The sequence below is a fragment of the Blennius ocellaris genome (assembly GCF_963422515.1).
Source record: "Blennius ocellaris genome assembly, chromosome: 9".
NCBI lineage: Eukaryota > Metazoa > Chordata > Actinopteri > Blenniiformes > Blenniidae > Blennius > Blennius ocellaris.
The window spans coordinates 9,006,287-9,028,288 of NC_137658.1; the positions used below are offsets into that span (position 1 = coordinate 9,006,287).

The 22,002-nt window shown below is 40.4% G+C and overlaps 5 protein-coding genes across 5 annotated transcripts in view; all 5 read right to left on the minus strand.

The window, feature by feature from the left end:
* Positions 1–654: 654 nt before the first annotated feature.
* Positions 655–6,840, minus strand: LOC308134693 (protocadherin alpha-3-like; the record flags this gene model as incomplete). Its single annotated transcript, XM_080502466.1, has 2 exons — positions 655–1,819; positions 5,597–6,840. 2 exons carry the CDS (start codon positions 6,838–6,840, stop codon positions 655–657), a joined length of 2,409 nt encoding a protein of 802 aa, XP_080358592.1.
* Positions 6,841–8,678: 1,838 nt separating this feature from the next.
* LOC308134694 (protocadherin alpha-10-like) lies at positions 8,679–11,066 on the minus strand (the record flags this gene model as incomplete). The annotated part of the gene is made up of 1 exon (XM_080502467.1): positions 8,679–11,066. The coding sequence occupies one exon, from the start codon at positions 11,064–11,066 to the stop codon at positions 8,679–8,681; it is 2,388 nt and encodes a 795-aa protein (XP_080358593.1).
* A 1,164-nt stretch (positions 11,067–12,230) lies between these two features.
* On the minus strand, positions 12,231–14,618 carry LOC308134695 (protocadherin alpha-10-like; the record flags this gene model as incomplete). The annotated part of the gene is made up of 1 exon (XM_080502468.1): positions 12,231–14,618. One exon carries the CDS (start codon positions 14,616–14,618, stop codon positions 12,231–12,233), a length of 2,388 nt encoding a protein of 795 aa, XP_080358594.1.
* A 170-nt stretch (positions 14,619–14,788) lies between these two features.
* The window catches only part of LOC308134696 (protocadherin alpha-8-like), a gene marked incomplete at both ends in the record, with an annotated part of 36,675 nt that continues 29,461 nt past the window's right edge, over positions 14,789–22,002 (minus strand). The window contains 2 exons of the mRNA XM_080502469.1: positions 14,789–14,794; positions 15,692–16,477. Coding sequence (XP_080358595.1) covers positions 14,789–14,794; positions 15,692–16,477 — 792 coding nt within the window. The remainder of the gene's footprint in view (positions 14,795–15,691; positions 16,478–22,002) is intronic.
* On the minus strand, positions 18,184–21,540 carry LOC308134599 (protocadherin alpha-10-like; the record flags this gene model as incomplete). The annotated part of the gene is made up of 2 exons (XM_080502371.1): positions 18,184–18,246; positions 19,162–21,540. 2 exons carry the CDS (start codon positions 21,538–21,540, stop codon positions 18,184–18,186), a joined length of 2,442 nt encoding a protein of 813 aa, XP_080358497.1.

The following is a 22,002-nucleotide window of genomic DNA, read 5'->3' on the forward strand; positions in this document are numbered from 1 at the left end:
ACCAAGTGGCAAACGATTCTACCACTAAGTATTAACTAGAAAGACATGTTACGCAGCGTAATGGTCATATTTTAAACACGGAGATATTCAGAAAATAATCAATATATTATGTCAAGATGTCGACCACATACTTTTCATCCAACTCGATGGGAAAAAGAACTACAAATACAAATCAACCACAGGTTTCCAGAAAATTATCTGATGAAACTTCACTGAAACGGAAATATGAATGAATGTTTTCAAATGATCAAGACACCCATTCGCGCCACTCAAGAAATAAACAAAAAAATACAATGTGGAGAGCGGTGTTTGTCTATATTGTGGCAGTAATGATTAAATGGTGTCGGAAGTAATAAATACATTCAATAAAGACAAATCTCATTAATTGTCAAGATCGATTATTAAAAAAACCCAAAACAAACAAACAAAAACAAAACAAAAAAAAAATATATTATTTATTATTTATTATTTATTTTTTTGTTTATTATTATTATTATTATTTTTTTTTATATATTTTTTTTTAAGGAACAATCAGTGCTATCATTTGACAATAAAAGACGCACAAAAGTCGCCTGTGACTTCAGCACCACGGCCAGCGATTCAGTCAAAGGCAGAGAAACTGACATCATGAATTATAAAAGTTATACTATCATGTCATTGTAAATGGTTACATCTTACCTTTTCCGTACTAGGTAAAGTCTGAGTCCTGGTAAAAGTGTCTCCTCCGTTTATACTGATCAGTTCACCATCCACAGGAGGAAAAGGTGCGGGGAAAACCACTACATCGCTCTTCAGTGTGTCTGAGCTGAAACACATGTCGTACTGCTGAGTAGATTTGGAGTACGACCAGCTGCCGTCAGGGTGGGTGGTGATCATGGGGGCGCTGTACCTGCTGAAAGAGCCGTCTGTCCTGTGGCACCTTACGGCTATTAAACTGATGAGACTCAGTAGGAAGATGACGGACACCGAAACGATGGCGATCAGCAGGTACAGGTTCAAATCCGAGAAGCTGTCCTCCTTTATAGACACATGCCTGAATTGAGTCTGGATGTCAGCGGTGTTTTCAACCACCACCACATCAATAGAGACAGTAGCTGTCAGGGAGGGCTCTCCATTATCAGAAACCAGCACCACCAACGGGTGAGTTTTCAGGTCATTGTCACTCATCCTCCTCTTAGTCCTGATTTCTCCGGTGCTGGTTCCGATCCTGAACAAGTTGTTTCCTTTGGGTTCAGATAGGTGATAAGAAAGCAGTGCGTTGTATCCAGAGTCTGCATCTACAGCCCTGATCTTTGCCACAAAGTATCCTGCTTCAGCAGAATATGGAATGTTTTCACTGTTAACGGAGCCGTGCTCAGAATAAGGAGCAAGAATCGAGGGACTGTTGTCATTTTCATCGAGGATAAAAACATTGACGGTCACGTTGCTGCTGAGCGGAGGGACACCAGAGTCTGTGGCCTGAACTTTGAACTGAAACGTTTTCATTTCCTCAAAGTTAAAGGAATGAAGACTGATAATGTCTCCTGTTTCAGAGTTAACATTCAACATGCTAGTTATGTGCATCTTGGAAGCACCATTAACTAAGCGAAATGTTGATTTCGCATTTTCACTCAAGTCCGAATCTAAAACAGCGAGTCGATAAAAAGTAGTTCCAATCGGAGTGTTCTCCCGTACGTATATATTCATTTCTGTTTCAGGAAATAGAGGAGGATTATCATTTACGTCAGAAACTTCAATACTAATTATACTTGTACTGGAAAGAGGAGATGTGCCTTCATCTGTGGCCAAAATTGTTATGTTATATCCCGAGACACGCTCCCTGTCAAGAGACCCGTCAACCAGTAGGGAATAATAGTTTTTATAGTTGGGTTTTAATGTAAATGGCACCGAATTGGCAATCTTACAGCTTGTTAGTCCGTTTTTACCTCCATCCTTATCAGTGATAGTCACCATAGCGACAACTGTGCCAGAATGGGCGTCTTCTTTTACAGGACTCATCAGTGATGACACCGATATTTCCGGGTAATTGTCATTCACATCAATGACTTCAACTAAAACTTTGCTATGTGCAATACGAGGAGGAGTGCCTTTGTCTCGAGCTTGAACACGAATTTCATAAGCCTGTTTTTCCTCGTAATCAATGTTACCTTTTACTGTAATTTCTCCAGTAATATCATTCAGAGCAAACTTTTCATCACGGCTTATAAACCCCCTCTCTGTAAACGAATATACAACCTGGCCATTAATCCCATCATCCAAATCAGTAGCAACTACGTTTAATAGCGTGCTCCCAATATCTGCATTTTCGACAACTTGGACCTTGTAGAGAGATTTACTGAACAAGGGAGAATTGTCATTCACGTCCAAAACATTAACTTGAATTTGTAAAGTCCCCGTTTTGGGTGGTTTTCCTCCATCAAAAGCAGTCACTGTGAGCTCAATTACAGCCTCTTTTTCCCGATCTAATGTTTTTTGCAGCACTAATTCAGCAGACACGGCTTCGCCGGTGTTCTGTACATCCAAAGAGAAATAATCATTCTGATTTATTTTGTAAGTCTTGACCGAATAAGTTCCTATATCTGCATCGTGCGATATCGGGAGTGGATGCCTTTCTCCAACATATGACGACTCATACATGTCCACAATAGTCTTTTCTTGCAGAAAAAACGGGGCGTTATCATTGATATCATTGATTAATATTTCTATTCGATGGAGACTTCGAGGATTGCTCAATACAGCCTCTAAATTTAAAGAGCACTTTACCGTATTAGGACAAATCTCCTCCCGATCGATCCTGTCGTTAACAAAAAGAACTCCGGATTCATCGTTAATGTCAAAATACCGTTTTGTATACACAGATGTAATCTCAAGACCCTTTGACTGGAGCTGCTGCGCGCTGAGATTCAGATCCTTAGCGAGATTTCCCACCGCGGTGCCTTTGTCCACCTCCTCTGATATATTATAGGATATTTGAGCCGCGGACAGATTGCACAAACAAAAAAGAGCAACGATCAAACTCCGGATATTATCCCACAGTCTACAAGAAGCCATTTCTGATGAAGCAAAATGACAAATCACAGTTCGTCCCTCCTGGAATATCCATAGAATTGTAATAAAAGGGTTTCATGTATCCATTCTATCGACGGATCCTGCATCTGGCCTCCTTTTTCTGTGTGAGCTTTCACAAAGCATTGTCAGATGATGACGTGTTAGTTTGTCAGAAGTAAAGGAGGAGTTTCTGCACGCCGAATACATTTTATTTTGCACGGTCTCGAGCGACATCTCGTGACACTTAAAGTGTAAAGAGCGGCAGCTCAACACAGTACAACTGTTTATAGACAACAAGAGAAAAACCCGGAACAATTATATTTTAATGCGCATTACAATAAAAAAGTCACTTGTGTGTTGAGTATACTGATTCGGGGAAATTATTTATATAAAATATGTGCTGTACAATCTTTACAATATTATTATATTTTTCAGGGGTCTCCAACTTCGGTCCTTGAGGGTCCCTGTCCTGCATGTTTTAGTGCTCTTCCTGCTTCAGCATACCTGAATCTTATGATTATATCATCATTAAGGTTGTGAAAAAGCCCAATAACGAGCCCCTCATTGCAATCAGGTGTATTGCAACTAGGAGAGCTAAATCAATCAGGACAGGGGCCCTCGAAGACTGAGGTTGAAGACCACTGATCTATTTAGATATATGCTATTGAAAACGTAGGTCAGGATGAAGATTGTTTAGTTTATGCTTCATGGCATCACCACTTAAGACAGAAACAAAATATTTGCATTTAGAAAATAAGCAAAACAAGCCTCTTTGAACACCATGGGTAGAAAGCCAATACAAATTCCAGTTTCTCAACTTATCTGCAAAATATTTAAGAATCACAATATTTATAATATGCATAACTGTTATCATAAAATCAGAAAAGGTCATTTAAAAAATTATGCACCAAATGCCAATATAACTTTAAAACCTATCTGTCTGTGGCATTACATCTAAGACGAAACAATTTTGAGAAAATAAAAAGCCAATATCATTTCATAACAGATTTAAGACCACATACAAATACCTTTGAATGTGATGTTTAAATAGAATAATAGCAATACTTACTGGGGGGAAAAAAGATAAAACCTCAATTTTACAGGAAAATAAACACTTTAAAATGATGGCTCCCTTGTCAGAGATGATATATTATGCATTGATGTATCAAAAGGTATGAAGCATGTGGATTGAAGATAAATTACTGGAATGAAGTAAAGTGATAGATTGTGATATCTATCTTCCACACAACAGCTAAAGTTGAAATCTTGATTTCAGGAGGTGTATTTGTTTTCCTCAAAAGTAAGACCAAGATGGAGCTAGTTTCAGTGTTTTGTGCTCTTATCTTCACATTCTTAACCAATACATTACAGGAAATGTATTTGATTATATTCATGTAACATAGGGATTTAGTAAAACTTGCCTACCTTTTCTTTGTTAGGTAAAGTTTGAGTCCTGGTAAAAGTGTCTCCTCCGTTGATACTGATCAGTTCACCATCAACAGGTGGAAAAGGTGCGGGGAAAACCACTACATCACTCTTCAGTGTGTCTGAGCTGAAACACACGTCGTACTGCTGAGTAGATTTGGAGTAAGACCAGCTCCCGTCAGGGTGGGTGGTGATCATGGGGGCGCTGTACCTGCTGAAAGAGCCGTCTGTCCTGTGGCACCTGAATACTATTAAACCGATGAGACTCAGTAAGAAGATGACGGACACTGAGACAATGGCGATCAGCAGGTACAGGTTCAAATCCGAGAAGCTGTCGTCCTTTATAGGCACATGTCTGAACTGAGTCTGGATGTCAGCGGTGTTTTCAACCACCACCACATCAATAGACACGGTAGCTGAAAGGGAGGGCTCTCCATTATCAGAAACCAGTACCACCAAGGGGTGAGTTTTCAGGTCATTGTCACTCATCCTCCTTTTTGTCCTGATTTCTCCGGTGCTGGTTCCGATCCTGAACAGGTTGTTTCCTTTGGGTTCAGACAGGTGATAAGAAAGCAGTGCATTGTATCCAGAGTCTGCATCTACAGCCCTGATCTTCGCCACAAAGTATCCTGCTTCAGCAGAATATGGAATATTCTCACTGTTAACGGAGCCGTGCTCAGAATAAGGAGCAAGAATCGAGGGACTGTTGTCATTTTCATCGAGGATAAAAACATTGACAGTCACGTTGCTGCTGAGCGGAGGAACACCAGAGTCTGTGGCCTGAACTTTGAACTGAAACGTTTTCATCTCTTCAAAGTTGAAAGACTGAAGGCTGATGATTTCTCCTGTTTCTGAGTTAATATTTATCATTGTGGGGAGAGACAATAATTTAGTATCTACGATTGAATAGCTCACCTGGGCATTATTGGCGATATCTCCATCGACTGCTGTAACTGTTTTAATAACTGTTCCTACTTTGCTATTCTCTTTCACATGAATGTATATTAAATTGTCTGGAAAATACGGTGCATTATCATTGACATCAGACAGGTTAATGGTAATGACTGTGGTGTTTGAAAGAGGGGGGCTCCCTTCGTCAGTAGCTGATATTGTAATATTGTACAGAGGAATTGCCTCTCTGTCTAGGCGTCCATTAACAACTAATGAGTAATAATTTTTGTAATTAATGTCCAATTTGAAAGGAACTGTATTTAGTATTTCACATTTCACATCACTGTTTTTACCACTGTCAATATCTAGAACTGAGACGAGTGCAATAGCAGTCCCCAAAGCGGCGTCCTCCTGCACTGTATTGAGTAGTGACGTAACTGTGATTTCAGGAGCATTGTCATTGACGTCCATGACTTCCACCAGCACTTTTGTATGTGCAGACATGGGAGGCTGGGCTTTGTCCCTCGCCTCGGCCCTTAACTCAAATGCTTTCCTTTCCTCATAGTCAATTTTCCCCTTCACTGTAATTACTCCCGTGTGAGGGTCAATTAAAAAAATATCCAGTACGTGGTCTTGGTCCTTACTCCGAAGCGAATAAACTATTTCACAATTTGATCCTTCATCGGCGTCGGTCGCATTTAAGGTGAAAATCACACTACCAACTGGGATGTTTTCATATGTTTTAACTTTGTATAGGCTACTGCTGAATAATGGTGCGTTATCATTAATATCGAGTATATTTAACTCAATTTCGGATGTGCCCGAATTTGGCGGAGACCCTCCATCTATTGCTGTTAACAAAAGCCTCATATTTGCTATTTTCTCACGATCTAGGGCTCTCTGCAGCACTAACTCTGGAGATATATTACCCCCTCCTCTATTCGACGAAAGACTAAAATATTCATTGGGACTAAGTTTATACGCACTAACGCCATTCTTTCCCACATCCGCGTCTCTCGCCTCGGATAATGCAAATTTAAATCCCGGCAACGTGTTCTCTGCAATGTCTAACATCTGGGATTTGGTGTTAAAAGTCGGTGAATGGTCGTTCACATCTTTTATTTCTACCTCGACACGGTAAAGCTTTAAAGGGTTGTTTATCACAGCCTCTACACTCACAATGCATTTGGACTCCTCTGAACAAAGCTCCTCTCGGTCTATACGCTCGTTGACATATAAAAATCCAGTCTTTAGATTTATCTCGAAGTATTTTCGCTTCGATGCAACGATCTGAAAAAGCCGGGACTCCAAATCTTGCACACTGAGATTGAGATCCTTTGCGACATTCCCAACCTTTGTCCCCGGGATTACCTCCTCTGAGACGGAATAGGCGAGCTGTGCCGACGCAGATTCCCAGTAACAACCCAAAAGCAAAATGTATGTAAGAATAGACGTCTCGGTCGTCGGTAAAGGCATAATTCCGTCGAAATGAAGCAAAGCATTTATCAGCAAGTTATTCCTTTCGGTGTAATCCAGACAAGTGAAGAAATCCTATTCCATTTTAGTATTTTAGGACAATTGCTTCATAGTGCCGTCTTTTCTCTTCCCGTCACTCTTTGTGTTCACCTCGGTCATTATGCTTTCTTTTTTTTTTTTTTACTCTGGGAGGAGCGAGATGATTTCAGTTAGTCTTACGGTCTCTAGTGTCGTTTAGTGGTGGGTTGAAAAAACTGCACAGGATATAAACAACTCAGACACCAATATAATACTGATGTACTATATAACAACCAACTAACACATACTCCCATGACTGATTGTTGATACATTGTTAAATGCAGATGCGCAACAAATATCACAATTTTTAGCACATACGTTAATAGTTGTTTGTACTTTAAACATGCGCTCAAAATATTGTACTTTAAAATCCAAACATAATTATTTTGCTCGGCTTTGGCTGGTCAGGCATGTGTTCCAAATAAAAATCGACGTATTTAATTTTTAAAAACATCAAGCCCATATACGTCCCCCGGTGTATTTCTCAAGGCAGAAGCCGATACGTGTCTTAGTTTGCGTTCAGCACTCTGGACAGCGAAACAACAAATTCATCGCTCAGGATGAAATCAAACAAGAAGAAATTGCAAGTGAACATTTATAGCACGTCTTCCAAGCACAATAAAACTCGCGAATGCAGCACAAACAAACCATTTACAACAGACGAATTTTAAGAGGCACCAAGTGAAGACGAAATAAATGAAATCAATATTATGAATACCAATCCAAAGTGATTCTGCGTCACAAGAATAAACTGAAAGAGATCGATTGAATGCACACCTGTGATGGACTATGTTTGCTATCTAAAATCCCCGAAAACACTTTAATATTATTTATGTATATTTCTCGGAGAATGTTTGTGTACTGAGGCTTAGTTCCGTAATAAAACGTTCATAATACAAATTGTATATTTAGTACATGTAGTATAGATGCAAAACATTGAGATCAAGCATATCTTGAGCTTGTGGATTGAAGCTAAATTACTGGAACCAAGTTAAGTGACAGCTTGTATATCGATCTTCCACACATACAACAATAAAGTTGAAGTCTTGATTTTAGAGGGTCTAATTGATTTATATGAAATCAAGACCACGTTGGAGATAATTTCTGTGTTTTCTGTTGTCGTCATCAAATACTTAACCAAAGCATTGCAAGAAATGTATTTGATAATATTCATGTCACATATAGGAATTTAGTAAAACTTGCCTACCTTTTCTTTGTTGGGTAAAGTCTGAGTCCGTGTGAAAGTGTCTCCTCCGTTTATACTGATCAGTTCACCATCAACAGGTGGAAAAGGTGCGGGGAAAACCACTGCATCGCTTTTCAGTGTGTCTGAGCTGAAACATACGTCGTACTGCTAGGCACATCGGGGATCTTGCGATTGTTTTCTGTGTTCTTTTTTTCTTTAAATGAAAACATGAACGTGTCTACTTTATTGAAAAGAACATGCTTATTGTTGTTACAATATAAATCTGATGAGTGATTTTTTTGTTTGTTTTTTTCGCTGAAAAACACAAACTTGCTTGACAGCTCTCAAGATAAGTATATACAAATATTTGCATCAGCACCACGGACAGTTACTCCTTCACAAAGGACGTTACAGTACAGTCAGCAGTGACTATTAATATACAATGCAAAACTATTGCGACATGTTATCTTTATTGCCTGAACGATGGTTTGTCCTTCCACATCAAAAATAATATTTTGGAATAGTAGAAACATTTTCCTTTTGACTCAAAGTGAAAGACCGGATAATAATCGACTTATCTTACCTTTTCTTTGTTGGGTAAAGTCTGAGTCCTGGTATAAGTGTCTCCTCCGTTTATACTGATCAGTTCACCATCCACAGGTGGAAACGGTGTGGGGAAAACCACCATATCACTCTTCAGTGTATCTGAGCTGAAACACACGTCGTACTGCTGAGTAGATTTGGAGTAAGACCAACTCCCGTCAGGGTGGGTGGTGATCATTGGGGCGCTGTACCTGCTGAAAGAGCCGTCTGTCCTGTGGCACCTGACAGCTATTAAACTGATGAGACTCAGCAGGAAGATGACGGACACTGACACGATGGCGATCAGAAGGTATAGGTTCAAATCCGAGAAGTTGTCCTCCTTTATAGGCACATGCCTGAACTGAGTCTGGATGTCAGCGGTGTTTTCAACCACCACCACATCAATAGAGACAGTAGCTGTCAGGGAGGGCTCTCCATTATCAGAAACCAGCACCACCAAGGGGTGAGTTTTCAGGTCATTGTCACTCATCCTCCTCTTTGTCCTGATTTCTCCGGTGCTGGTTCCGATCCTGAACAGGTTGTTTCCTTTGGGTTCAGACAGGTGATAAGAAAGCAGTGCGTTGTATCCAGAGTCTGCATCTACAGCCCTGATCTTTGCCACAAAGTATCCTGCTTCTGCAGAATATGGAATGTTCTCACTGTTAACGGAGCCGTGCTCAGAATAAGGAGCAAGAATCGAGGGACTGTTGTCATTTTCATCGAGGATAAAAACATTGACGGTCACGTTGCTGCTGAGTGGAGGAACACCAGAGTCTGTGGCCTGAACTTTGAACTGAAAAGTTTTAATCTCCTCAAAGTTAAAAGACTGTAAACTGATAATTTCTCCCGTCTCTGAGTTTATATTCACCATGGTAGTGGACGAAAATGAGTCACTGTTACTTTGTAAAATGGAATAACTCACTTCACCATTCATATCAATATCTGCATCAATTGCCGTCACAGTTTTTAAAATTGCTCCGACTGGACCATGTTCTTTCACATATACACGTATCACGTCATCCGTAAAAAGGGGTTTGTTATCGTTCACATCTGAAACCTGGACATTAATCACGGTCGTGCTGGAGAGAGGTGGGTTGCCCTCATCAGTAGCAGTGAGACTGATATTGTATTGAGAAGACGTCTCTCGGTCCAGAGGACCGTCCACTACCAACGAATAGTAATTCTTATAATTTGACTCCAGTTTAAACGAAACACTCTCGGATATTTTACAATTCACCATCGCATTTTTACCTCCATCTTTATCATATACTGAAACCAGAGCAATGGCAGTGCCAATTGACGTGTCTTCTTTCACAGAGTTCAGAAGTGACGTGACTGTAATTTCAGGAGCGTTGTCGTTTACATCTAATACTTCAATTAGTAATTTAGCATGTGACGTTTGAGGAGAAGAAGCACCATCACTGGCTTGTACTCGGATCTCAAAAGCAGTATTTTCTTCAAAGTCAATATTGTTTATGTTTTTTACAGTACCGGTTCTTTCGTCGATGTCAAACGGTTGTGGTTGTTTCCCTCGACCTACTTTACTCAAAGAATATCTCACCTGCCCATTTGCTCCTGCGTCTAAATCAGTAGCATTTAGTGTTATTATGGAAGAGCCTATTTTCACATTTTCATACACGCTGGTTTTGTACAACGTTTGACTGAATACAGGAGCATTATCATTGATGTCCAAGACATTTATAATTATCGTCATTGTGCCTGATTTAGCAGGTGTTCCTCCATCAATGGCAGTCAACGTGAACCTGATGACCGACTGTTTTTCTCTGTCTAAAACTTTCCGGAGCACCAATTCAGGAGTGACACTGTCTCCTTTAAATGTATCAAGGGAGAAGTATTCATTTTGGCTGAGCTTGTAGTTATTAACAGAATTCCTCCCGACATCTGCATCATTAGCTGGCTGCAGAGGAAATTTTGCTCCTGTTGCGGTGTTTTCTGTTATGTTCATTGATTCGGTAATGCTTAGGAAGGATGGGGAATTGTCATTTACATCTAATATTGTCATTTCAATGCGGTACAATTTTAAAGGGCTATTTATGACCGCTTCCACACTAAGCGAACATTTGTCCTCATCGCCGCACAAATCCTCTCGATCTATTCTCTCATTGACATACAGAGCACCAGTCTTTAGATTTACCTCGAAGTATTTCCGCTTCCCTCCGGCTACGATCTGAAACATGCGGGGCTCCAAATCTTGGACATTCAGGTTGAGATCTTTTGCGAGATTTCCGACAACAGTCCCCAGATTCACCTCCTCAGAAATGGAATAAGACAGCTGTCCTAACACCGCTTCCGAGTAACAATCCAGCAGCAGGACCAGGAGATAAATCCACAGAAAACTCGCTCTTCCCGGCAAATACATGATAGCTTACATCCACAAAGCCACATTTATAAAAGTGCGGAAGACCTCCCAAATACAAAAATGAAGCCACATAAAAAAATTAAGAAAATCTTGATGCATGGCCTCGTATATTATGTTGGTCCGTCTTTCCCCTCTACCGTCTGCGTCTCTTTGTTTCAAACGTCAGAGAAGCGTCGTTGTCTCCATCTAGGAGGAGCCCCGTGATAGTAAAGAGAGGTGCAAAATGTCATGGTCTACAATGTCCCCATGTGGACATGTGTGAGAACTACAAAAGGCGTTAAATTAATACATTTATCACCTACCATTTTCCACCTTTTCGACAACACATATTGTGATTTTGATCGTGAATGTTGAGCCAAATGTGTACACCTTCTGAGCATTCAAGCGTTTCCTCCGTATCTTCAGGTGTAATTGAATTAAGCAATCTGGCGAAACAATTCTGCAAAGATTGAAATACTACTCCGACAGAAAAGCATAAATAATGTTAGGAAAATTACCAAACTGCAAATCCAGATATTCATTTCGTGTGGTCATTGTTCCACAGAATAATGACGATAAGTGAAAGTCGGGAAATGGAATCCCTTTTGGATTGGAAAAGGGATTTATATATTAACATTCAGAATAATTTCAACTTTAAATAAATGAAAAAAAAATTGTAATTTATAATTTAAATAAAGATAACATAAATGACAAGTGATAATGATCAATAAAAAAAGATAATCGCAACGTTCCAGTGCTCTTTCTGCATGGAATACAATGAAGTGGCACATCGGGGATCTTGCGATTGTTTTCTGTGTTCTTTTTTTCTTTAAATGAAAACATGAACGTGTCTACTTTATTGAAAAGAACATGCTTATTGTTGTTACAATATAAATCTGATGAGTGATTTTTTTGTTTGTTTTTTTCGCTGAAAAACAAACTTGCTTGACAGCTCTCAAGATAAGTATATACAAATATTTGCATCAGCACCACGGACAGTTACTCCTTCACAAAGGACGTTACAGTACAGTCAGCAGTGACTATTAATATACAATGCAAAACTATTGCGACATGTTATCTTTATTGCCTGAACGATGGTTTGTCCTTCCACATCAAAAATAATATTTTGGAATAGTAGAAACATTTTCCTTTTGACTCAAAGTGAAAGACCGGATAATAATCGACTTATCTTACCTTTTCTTTGTTGGGTAAAGTCTGAGTCCTGGTATAAGTGTCTCCTCCGTTTATACTGATCAGTTCACCATCCACAGGTGGAAACGGTGTGGGGAAAACCACCATATCACTCTTCAGTGTATCTGAGCTGAAACACACGTCGTACTGCTGAGTAGATTTGGAGTAAGACCAACTCCCGTCAGGGTGGGTGGTGATCATTGGGGCGCTGTACCTGCTGAAAGAGCCGTCTGTCCTGTGGCACCTGACAGCTATTAAACTGATGAGACTCAGCAGGAAGATGACGGACACTGACACGATGGCGATCAGAAGGTATAGGTTCAAATCCGAGAAGTTGTCCTCCTTTATAGGCACATGCCTGAACTGAGTCTGGATGTCAGCGGTGTTTTCAACCACCACCACATCAATAGAGACAGTAGCTGTCAGGGAGGGCTCTCCATTATCAGAAACCAGCACCACCAAGGGGTGAGTTTTCAGGTCATTGTCACTCATCCTCCTCTTTGTCCTGATTTCTCCGGTGCTGGTTCCGATCCTGAACAGGTTGTTTCCTTTGGGTTCAGACAAGTGATAAGAAAGCAGTGCGTTGTATCCAGAGTCTGCATCTACAGCCCTGATCTTTGCCACAAAGTATCCTGCTTCTGCAGAATATGGAATGTTTTCACTGTTGACGGAGCCGTGCTCAGAATAAGGAGCAAGAATCGAGGGACTGTTGTCATTTTCATCGAGGATAAAAACATTGACGGTCACGTTGCTGCTGAGCGGAGGAACACCAGAGTCTGTGGCCTGAACTCTGAACTGAAACGTTTTCAACTCCTCAAAGTTAAAAGACTGCAGACTGATAATGTCACCAGTCCCTGCGTTAATATTAATCATGGTAGACAACGGTAATGAGTCACTGCTATTTTGTAAAAATGAATAGCTCACGTGACCATTTTTATCAACGTCAACATCAATTGCAGTCACAGTTTTCAGAACCGCTCCAACTTGACCATTTTCTTTCACATAAACCCTTATAGTGTCCTCTGTGAAAAGAGGTTTGTTATCATTCACATCTGAAACGTGAACATTAATCACGCCCCTGCTGGAGAGAGGTGGGTTGCCCTCATCTGTAGCAGTGATGCTGATATTGTATAGAGAGAACATCTCTCTGTCCAGTGGACCATCCACTACCAACGAGTAGTAATTCTTATAATTTGACTCCAATTTAAAAGGAACACTGTTGGATATTTTACAGTTTACCATTCCATTTTTACCTCCATCTTTATCATATACTGAAACCAGAGCAATGGCCGTGCCAATTGAGGCGTCCTCTTTTACAGAATTCAGCAGCGATGTTATTGTAATATCAGGTGCGTTATCATTCACGTCAATAACCTCGATTAGTAACTTTGCGTTTGAACTCATCGGTGATGAAGCCCCATCACTCGCAATTACTCGAATCTCAAAAGCATTGTTTTTCTCAAAATCAATATTCTTTTTATTTTTTACTGTTCCTGTTTTTTCATCTATGGTAAACAGTTCGGTCTGTTTCCCTCGGCCCACTTCACTGAATGAATATTGTACTTGTCCATTGGTCCCCTCGTCTAAGTCAGTGGCGTTTAACGTTATTATGGATGTACCGATTTTAACATTTTCATACACTTTCACTTTGTACAAAGTCTGGCCAAATATGGGCGCATTATCATTAATGTCCAACACATTAACGACGATAGTCATTGTGCCTGATTTAGCAGGTGTTCCTCCATCAATGGCATTTAATGTAAGTCTGATCACGGACTGTTTTTCTCTGTCTAAAACTTTCCGTAATATCAATTCAGGTGTGACACTTTCTTCTTTGAGTGTATGAAGAGAGAAAAATTCATTCTGACTAAGCTTATAGGTATTCACTGTATTTTTGCCAACGTCTGCATCATTAGCTGGGTGCAAAAGAAATTTAGTACCTGCGGCTGTATTTTCAGTAATATTAATAACCTGTGATGATCCGAGGAATGATGGAGAATTGTCATTTACATCTAAAATTGTAATTTCAATACGGTATAGCTGTAAAGGGTTATTTATGACTGCTTCTACACTGATTGAACATTTGGCCTCATCGCCGCACAACTCTTCTCGGTCTATTCTCTCATTGACATACAGAGCACCAGTCTTTAGATTTACCTCGAAATATTTCCTCTTTCCTCCGGCTACGACCTGAAACATGCGGGACTCAAACTCCTGGACATTCAGATTGAGATCTTTAGCGATATTTCCGACAACAGTCCCCTGATTCACCTCCTCGGAGACGGAATAAGACAGCTGTCCGAGCACCGCTTCCAAGTAACAATCCAGCAGTAAGACCAGGAGATAAATCCACACATGACTCGCTCTTCCTCGTAAAAGCATGATGGCTTATATCCACAAAGTCACATTTGAGAATGTGCGCAGGATCTCTCTCAAATAAAAGTGATGTCTCATCAAAAATCCGGATACACAGCCTCGAAATTTCTGTTGGTCCGTTTTTCCCCTCCACCTTCTGCGTCTCTTTGTTTCAAACGTCCTCGAAGCGTCATCGCCTAAACCTGGGAGGAGCCCCGCGAAAGTAAAGAGAGCTGCAAAATCCCATGGTCTATAATGTCCTCTTGTGGACATTTGTGAGAACAACAGATGGCGTCCCACATTACATACGAATCAAGTCCTTTTCTCTTTCTTTTAAACAACAGATATCGTCATATTGATCATGGACATAAGGCCATGTGTGCATCGTCTGAACAATTTCAATTGTAGTTACATAAAGCAATCCAGAAAAAAAAGGCTGCAAAGATTGAAATACTACTTCTACAGAAACATTTATGAAACCTTTTTAGGATCTGAATCCAGACACTTTCTTCGTTCGACACAGTCAGTACGACAAATTAAATTCAGGAATAATTTTTTGAATAGAAAAAGGCTTCCTATATTAACATTTGGAATAATTTAAGCTATAAACATAGTAATAATATAGATGTAATACAGAATTATGAAATGTAACTTCAACACTTCAATGTTCTTTATCCTTGGATTACTTTGAAACGCAGATCATACTGATGTGACCATGCAATTTTGTTATAGTTATGCTAATTAAAACATCACCTCATGTACTTTAATAAAAAAAAAGCCCATGCCTATTGTTAATATAATGTAACTCAGGTGAATCTTGGTTATATGACCTAAAAAGACACACTTGAATGATATTCTTCAAGAAACGCACCTCCAGCCCCTTGAATCAGCACCAAGGACAGTTACTTACTCAGAAAGGCAGTGCAAAGACAATCGGCAGAGGCCAAGAAAATGCGACAATGCGTAAAAAATGTGACTTTTTAAATGTATTGCCTGGAAAGTGATTCGACCACCCACATCAAAATAACGCTGTAGAAATTAACAAACAATTTCCTTTTAACTATAAGTAAAATATATGATTATTATGTGACTGTTCTTACCTTATCTTTGTTGGGTAAAGTCTGAGTCCGTGTGAACGTGTCGGTTCCATTTATACTGATCAGTTCACCATCTACAGGTGGAAAAGGTGCCGGGAAAACCACCATATCACTCTTCAGAGTGTCTGAGCTGAAACACACGTCGTACTGCTGAGTAGATTTGGAGTAAGACCAGCTCCCGTCAGGGTGGGTGGTGATCATGGGGGCGCTGTACCTGCTGAAAGAGCCGTCTGTCCTGTGGCATCTGACCGCAATTAAACTAATTAGGCTCAGTAAGAAGATGACGGACACTGACACTATGGCGATCAGCAGGTACAGGTTCAAATCCGAGAAGTTGTCCTCCTTTATAGGCACATGCCTGAACTGAGTCTGGATGTCAGCAGTGTTTTCAACCACCACCACATCAATAGAGACGGTAGCTGTCAGGGAGGGCTCTCCATTATCAGAAATCAGCACCACCAAGGGGTGAGTTTTCAGGTCATTGTCACTCATCCTCCTCTTTGTCCTGATTTCTCCAGTGCTGGTTCCGATCCTGAACAGGTTGTTTCCTTTGGGTTCAGACAGGTGATAAGAAAGCAATGCGTTGTATCCAGAGTCTGCATCAACAGCCCTGATCTTTGCCACAAAGTATCCTGCTTCTGCAGAATATGGAATGTTCTCACTGTTAACGGAGCCGTGCTCAGAATAAGGTGCAAGAATCGAGGGACTGTTGTCATTTTCATCAAGGATAAAAACATTGACGGTCACGTTGCTGCTGAGCGGAGGAACACCTGAGTCTGTGGCCTGAACTTTGAACTGAAACGTTTTCATCTCCTCAAAGTTAAAAAACTGCAGACTGATAATGTCACCTGTCTCAGAGTTAATATTCGCCATGGTGGATAACGGTAATGAGTCACTGCTACTTTGCAAAAATGAATAGCTCACGTGGCCATTTCGATCAATATCCGAATCAGCTGCGGTCACAGTTTTTAGAACCGCTCCGACTGGACTATTTTCTTTCACATAAACACTTATCATGTCCTCTGCGAAAAAAGGCCTGTTATCATTGACATCTGAAACTTGAACATTAATCACGCTAGCACTGTAAAGAGGTGGGCTGCCCTCATCAGTAGCAGTGATACTGATGTTGTATTGAGAATAACTCTCTCGGTCCAGAGGAGCGTCCACAACCAACGAATAGTAATTTTTGTAATTTAACTCTAATTTGAACGGAACATTGTTGGATACTTTACACGTAATTAAGGCGTTTTTACCTCCATCTTTATCATATACTGACACCAGAGCAATGGCCGTGCCAATTGAAGCGTCCTCTTTCACAGAGTTCAGCAGAGATGTGACTGTTATCTCAGGAGCATTGTCATTCACGTCTAAAACCTCTATTAGTAATTTAGCATGTGATGTCAGAGGAGACAAAGCACCGTCACTGGCTTGGACACGAATCTCAAAAGCATTATTTTCCTCAAAGTCAATATTTTTTATGTTTGTAACGGTCCCGGTTCTTTCATTTATAGCAAACAAATCACTTGTTTCACTTCGGCCTAAATCACTAAATGAATAATGCACATGTCCGTTTGCCCCTTCATCCAAATCAGTTGCGTTTAATGTTATTATGGATGTACCTATTTTCACATTTTCATAAACCCTGGCCTTGTATAGAGCTTGACTAAATACAGGAGCATTATCATTAATGTCTAAGACATTTACTATTATAGTCATTGTGCCTGACTTCGCAGGTGTTCCTCCATCAATGGCAGTCAACATGAGGCTAATGACAGACTCTCTTTCTCTGTCTAAAGCTTTCCGAAGCACCAATTCAGTAATAACATTTTCCCCTTTAATTGTATCGAGAGAAAAATATTCATTTAAACTGAGCTTGAAGGTACTGACTGCATTTTTACCAGCATCTGCATCGCGAGCAGGGCGTAGAGGAAATTTTGCTCCAACTGCTGTGGTTTCGCTTATGTTCATTGATTGTAAATCCGTGAGAAAGGAGGGAGAATGGTCATTTACATCTACAACTGATATTTCAATACGGTACAACTTTAAAGGGTTATTTATGACTGCTTCTAAACTAAGAGAACATTTGATCTCATCGCTGCACAGTTCTTCTCGATCTATTCTCTCGTTGACGTACAGAGCACCAGTCTTTAGATTTACCTCGAAATATTTTTTCTTTCCTCCTGTGACGATCTGAAACATGCGGGGTTCCAACTCATGGATATTCAGGTTGAGATCTTTAGCGATATTTCCGACAACCGTCCCAAGATTTACCTCCTCGGAGACAGAATAAGACAGCTGTCCGAGCGCCGCTTCCAAGTAACAATCCAGCAGTAAGACGAGGAGATAAATCCACACATGACTCGCTCTGCCCCGTAAAAGCATGATGTCTTATTTCCACAAATTCACATTCAAGAATGTGCGCAGGATCCCTCTCAAATGAAAGCGACGTCTCATCAAAAATCCGAATACACAGCCTTGAAAATTATGTTGGTCCGTTATTCCCCTCCACCTTCTGGGTCTCTTTGTTTCAAACGTCCTCGAAGCGTCATCGTCAAAACCTGGGAGGAGCCCCGCGAAAGTAAAGAGTGCTGCAAAATCTCATGGTCTATAATGTCCTCGTGTGGACATTTGTGAGAACAACAGATGGCGTCCCACATTACACACGGAGAAACATTTTTTTTTCTTATAAAGGACAGCTATTGGCATGTTGATAATGAACGTTAGGCCACATGTGTGCACCTGCTGAGCAACTTAAATTTTAATTAAATTAAGCAATCTAAAGAACTAAGGCTGCAGAGATTGAAATACAACTCCCAAAGAAACGCATGTTTTTTTTTTTTTTTATTGTTTTTTTTTAAATGAAAGCTTTTTAGGATATGAATCCAGACATGTTCTCCGTTCTACACAATCACTTCAACAAATTCAGGAATAATTGTTTGGCTAGAAAAAGGCTTCCCATATTAACATTTGGAATCATTTAAGCTATAAACATAGATATAATGTAGATGTAATACAGAATTATAAAATATAACTTCAGCACTTCAATGCTCTTTGTGCATGGATTAATTTGAAACGCAAATCATACTTGAGGTGACGATGCGATTTTGTTACAGTTATGCTAACGAAAACTTCAACTCGTCTACTTTAATAAAAAAAAGCCCATGCCTACTAATATGTAACTCAGGTGAGTCTTGATTAAATCCCTTAAAGATAGACACTTGACTGACAGCTTTCAAGAAACGCACATCAAGACCCTTGAATCAGCACCAAGGACAGTTAATCACTCGGAAAGGCAGTGCAAAGACAATCGGCCGAGACCAAGAAAATGCAACAATGCGAAAACACTGTGCCTTTTTGAATGTATTGCCTGAAAGTTGGTTTGACCACCCACATAAAAATAACGCTGTAGTATTAACAAACATTTTCTTTTTAACTATAAGCAAAATATATGATTATTATGTGACTGTTCCTACCTTCTCTTTGTTGGGTAAAGTCTGGGTCCGGGTGAAAGTGTCTGTTCCATTTATACTGATCAGTTCACCATCGACAGGTGGAAACTGTGCCGGGAAAACCACCATATCACTCTTCAGTGTGTCTGAGCTGAAACACACGTCGTACTGCTGAGTAGATTTGGAGTAAGACCAGCTCCCGTCAGGGTGGGTGGTGATCATGGGGGCGCTGTACCTGCTGAAAGAGCCGTCTGTCTTGTGGCACCTGACAGCGATTAAACTAATTAGGCTCAGGAGAAAGATGACGGACACTGACACGATGGCGATCAGCAGGTACAGGTTCAAATCCGAGAAGTTGTCCTCCTTTATAGGCACATGTCTAAACTGAGTCTGGATGTCAGCGGTGTTTTCAACCACCACCACATCAATAGAGACAGTAGCTGTCAGGGAGGGCTCTCCAATATCAGAAATAAGCACCACCAAGGGGTGAGTTTTCAGGTCATTGTCACTCATCCTCCTCTTTGTCCTGATTTCTCCGGTGCTGGTTCCGATCCTGAACAGATTGTTTCCTTTGGGTTCAGACAGGTGAAAAGAAAGCAGTGCGTTGTATCCAGAGTCAGCATCTACAGCCCTGATCTTTGCCACAAAGTATCCTGCTTCTGCAGAATATGGAATGTTCTCACTGTTAACGGAGCCGTGCTCAGAATAAGGTGCAAGAATCGAGGGACTGTTGTCATTTTCATCGAGAATAAAAACATTGACGGTCACGTCGCTGCTGAGCGGAGGAACACCTGAGTCTGTGGCCTGAACTTTGAACTGAAGCGTTTTCATCTCCTCAAAGTTAAAAGACTGCAGACTGATAATGTCACCTGTCTCAGAGTTAATATTCACCATGGTGGATAACGGTAATGAGTCACTGCTACTTTGCAAAAATGAATAGCTCACGTGGCCATTTCGATCAATATCCGAATCAGCTGCGGTCACAGTTTTTAGAACCGCTCCGACTGGACTATTTTCTTTCACATAAACACTTATCATGTCCTCTGCGAAAAAAGGCGTGTTATCATTGACATCTGAAACTTGAACATTAATCACGCTAGCACTGTAAAGAGGTGGGCTGCCCTCATCAGTAGCAGTGATACTGATATTGTATTGAGAATAACTCTCTCGGTCCAGAGGAGCGTCCACAACCAACGAATAGTAATTTTTGTAATTTAACTCTAGTTTGAACGGAACATTGTTTGATACTTTACACGTAATTAAGGCGTTTTTACCTCCATCTTTATCATATACTGACAACAGAGCAATGGCCGTGCCAGCTGAAGCGTCCTCTTTCACAGAGTTCAGCAGAGATGTGACTGTTATCTCAGGAGCATTGTCATTCACGTCTAAAACCTCGATTAGTAATTTAGCATGTGTTGTCAGAGGAGGAGAAGCACCATCACTGGCTTGGACACGAATCTCAAAAGCATTATTTTCCTCAAAGTCAATATTTTTTATGTTTGTAACGGTCCCGGTTCTTTCATTTATAGCAAACAAATCACTTGTTTCACTTCGACCTAAATCACTAAATGAATAATGCACCTGTCCGTTTGCCCCTTCATCTAAATCAGTTGCGTTTAATGTTGTTATGGATGTACCTATTTTCACATTTTCATAAACCCTGGCCTTGTATAGAGCTTGACTAAATACAGGAGCATTATCATTACTATCTAAGACATTTACTATTATAGTCATTGTGCCTGACTTCGCAGGTGTTCCTCCATCAATGGCAGTTAATGTGAGGCTAATGGTCGACTCTCTTTCTCTGTCTAAAACTTTCCGAAGCACCAATTCAGGAATAACATTTTCTCCTTTAAGTGTATCGAGAGAAAAATATTCATTTAAACTTAGCTTGAAGGAACTGACTGCATTTTTACCAGCATCTGCATCGCGAGCAGGGCGTAGAGGAAATTTTGCTCCAACCGCTGTGTTCTCGCTTATGTTCATTGATTGTACACTTGTGAGAAAGGAGGGAGAATGGTCATTTACATCTACAATTGATATTTCAATACGGTACAACTTTAAAGGGTTATTTATGACTGCTTCTAAACTAAGAGAACATTTGGCCTCATGGATGCACAGTTCCTCTCGATCTATTCTCTCGTTGACATACAGAGCACCAGTCTTTAGATTTACCTCGAAATATTTTTTCTTTCCTCCTGTGACGATCTGAAACATGCGGTGCTCCAACTCATGGATATTCAGGTTGAGATCTTTAGCGATATTTCCGACAACAGTCCCAAGATTTACCTCCTCAGAGACAGAATAAGACAGCTGTCCGAGCACCGCTTCCAAGTGACAATCCAGCAGCAAGACCAGGAGATAAATCCACACATGACTCGCTCTTCCCCGTAAAAGCATGATGTCTTATATCCACAAAGTCACATTTAAGAATGTGCGCAGGATCCCTCTCAAATGAAAGCGATGTCTCATCAAAAATCCGAATACACAGCCTCGAAAATTATGTTGGTCCGTTATTCCCCTCCACCTTCTGCGTCTCTTTGTTTCAAACGTCCTCGAAGCGTCATCGTATAAACCTGGGAGGAGCCCCGCGAAAGTAAAGAGTGCTGCAAAATAGCATGGTCTATAATGTCCTCGTGTGGACATTCGTGAGAACAACAGATGGCGTCCCACATTACACATGGAGAAACTCTTTTTTTTTTTCTTATAAAGAACAGCAATCGGCATGTTGATAATGAACGTTAGGCCAAATAAGTGCACCTACTGAACAACTTAAATTGTAATTAAATTAAGCATTCTAAAGAAATAAGGCTGCAAAGATTGAAATACTTCTCCCAAAGAAACGCATGTTTTTTTTTTGTT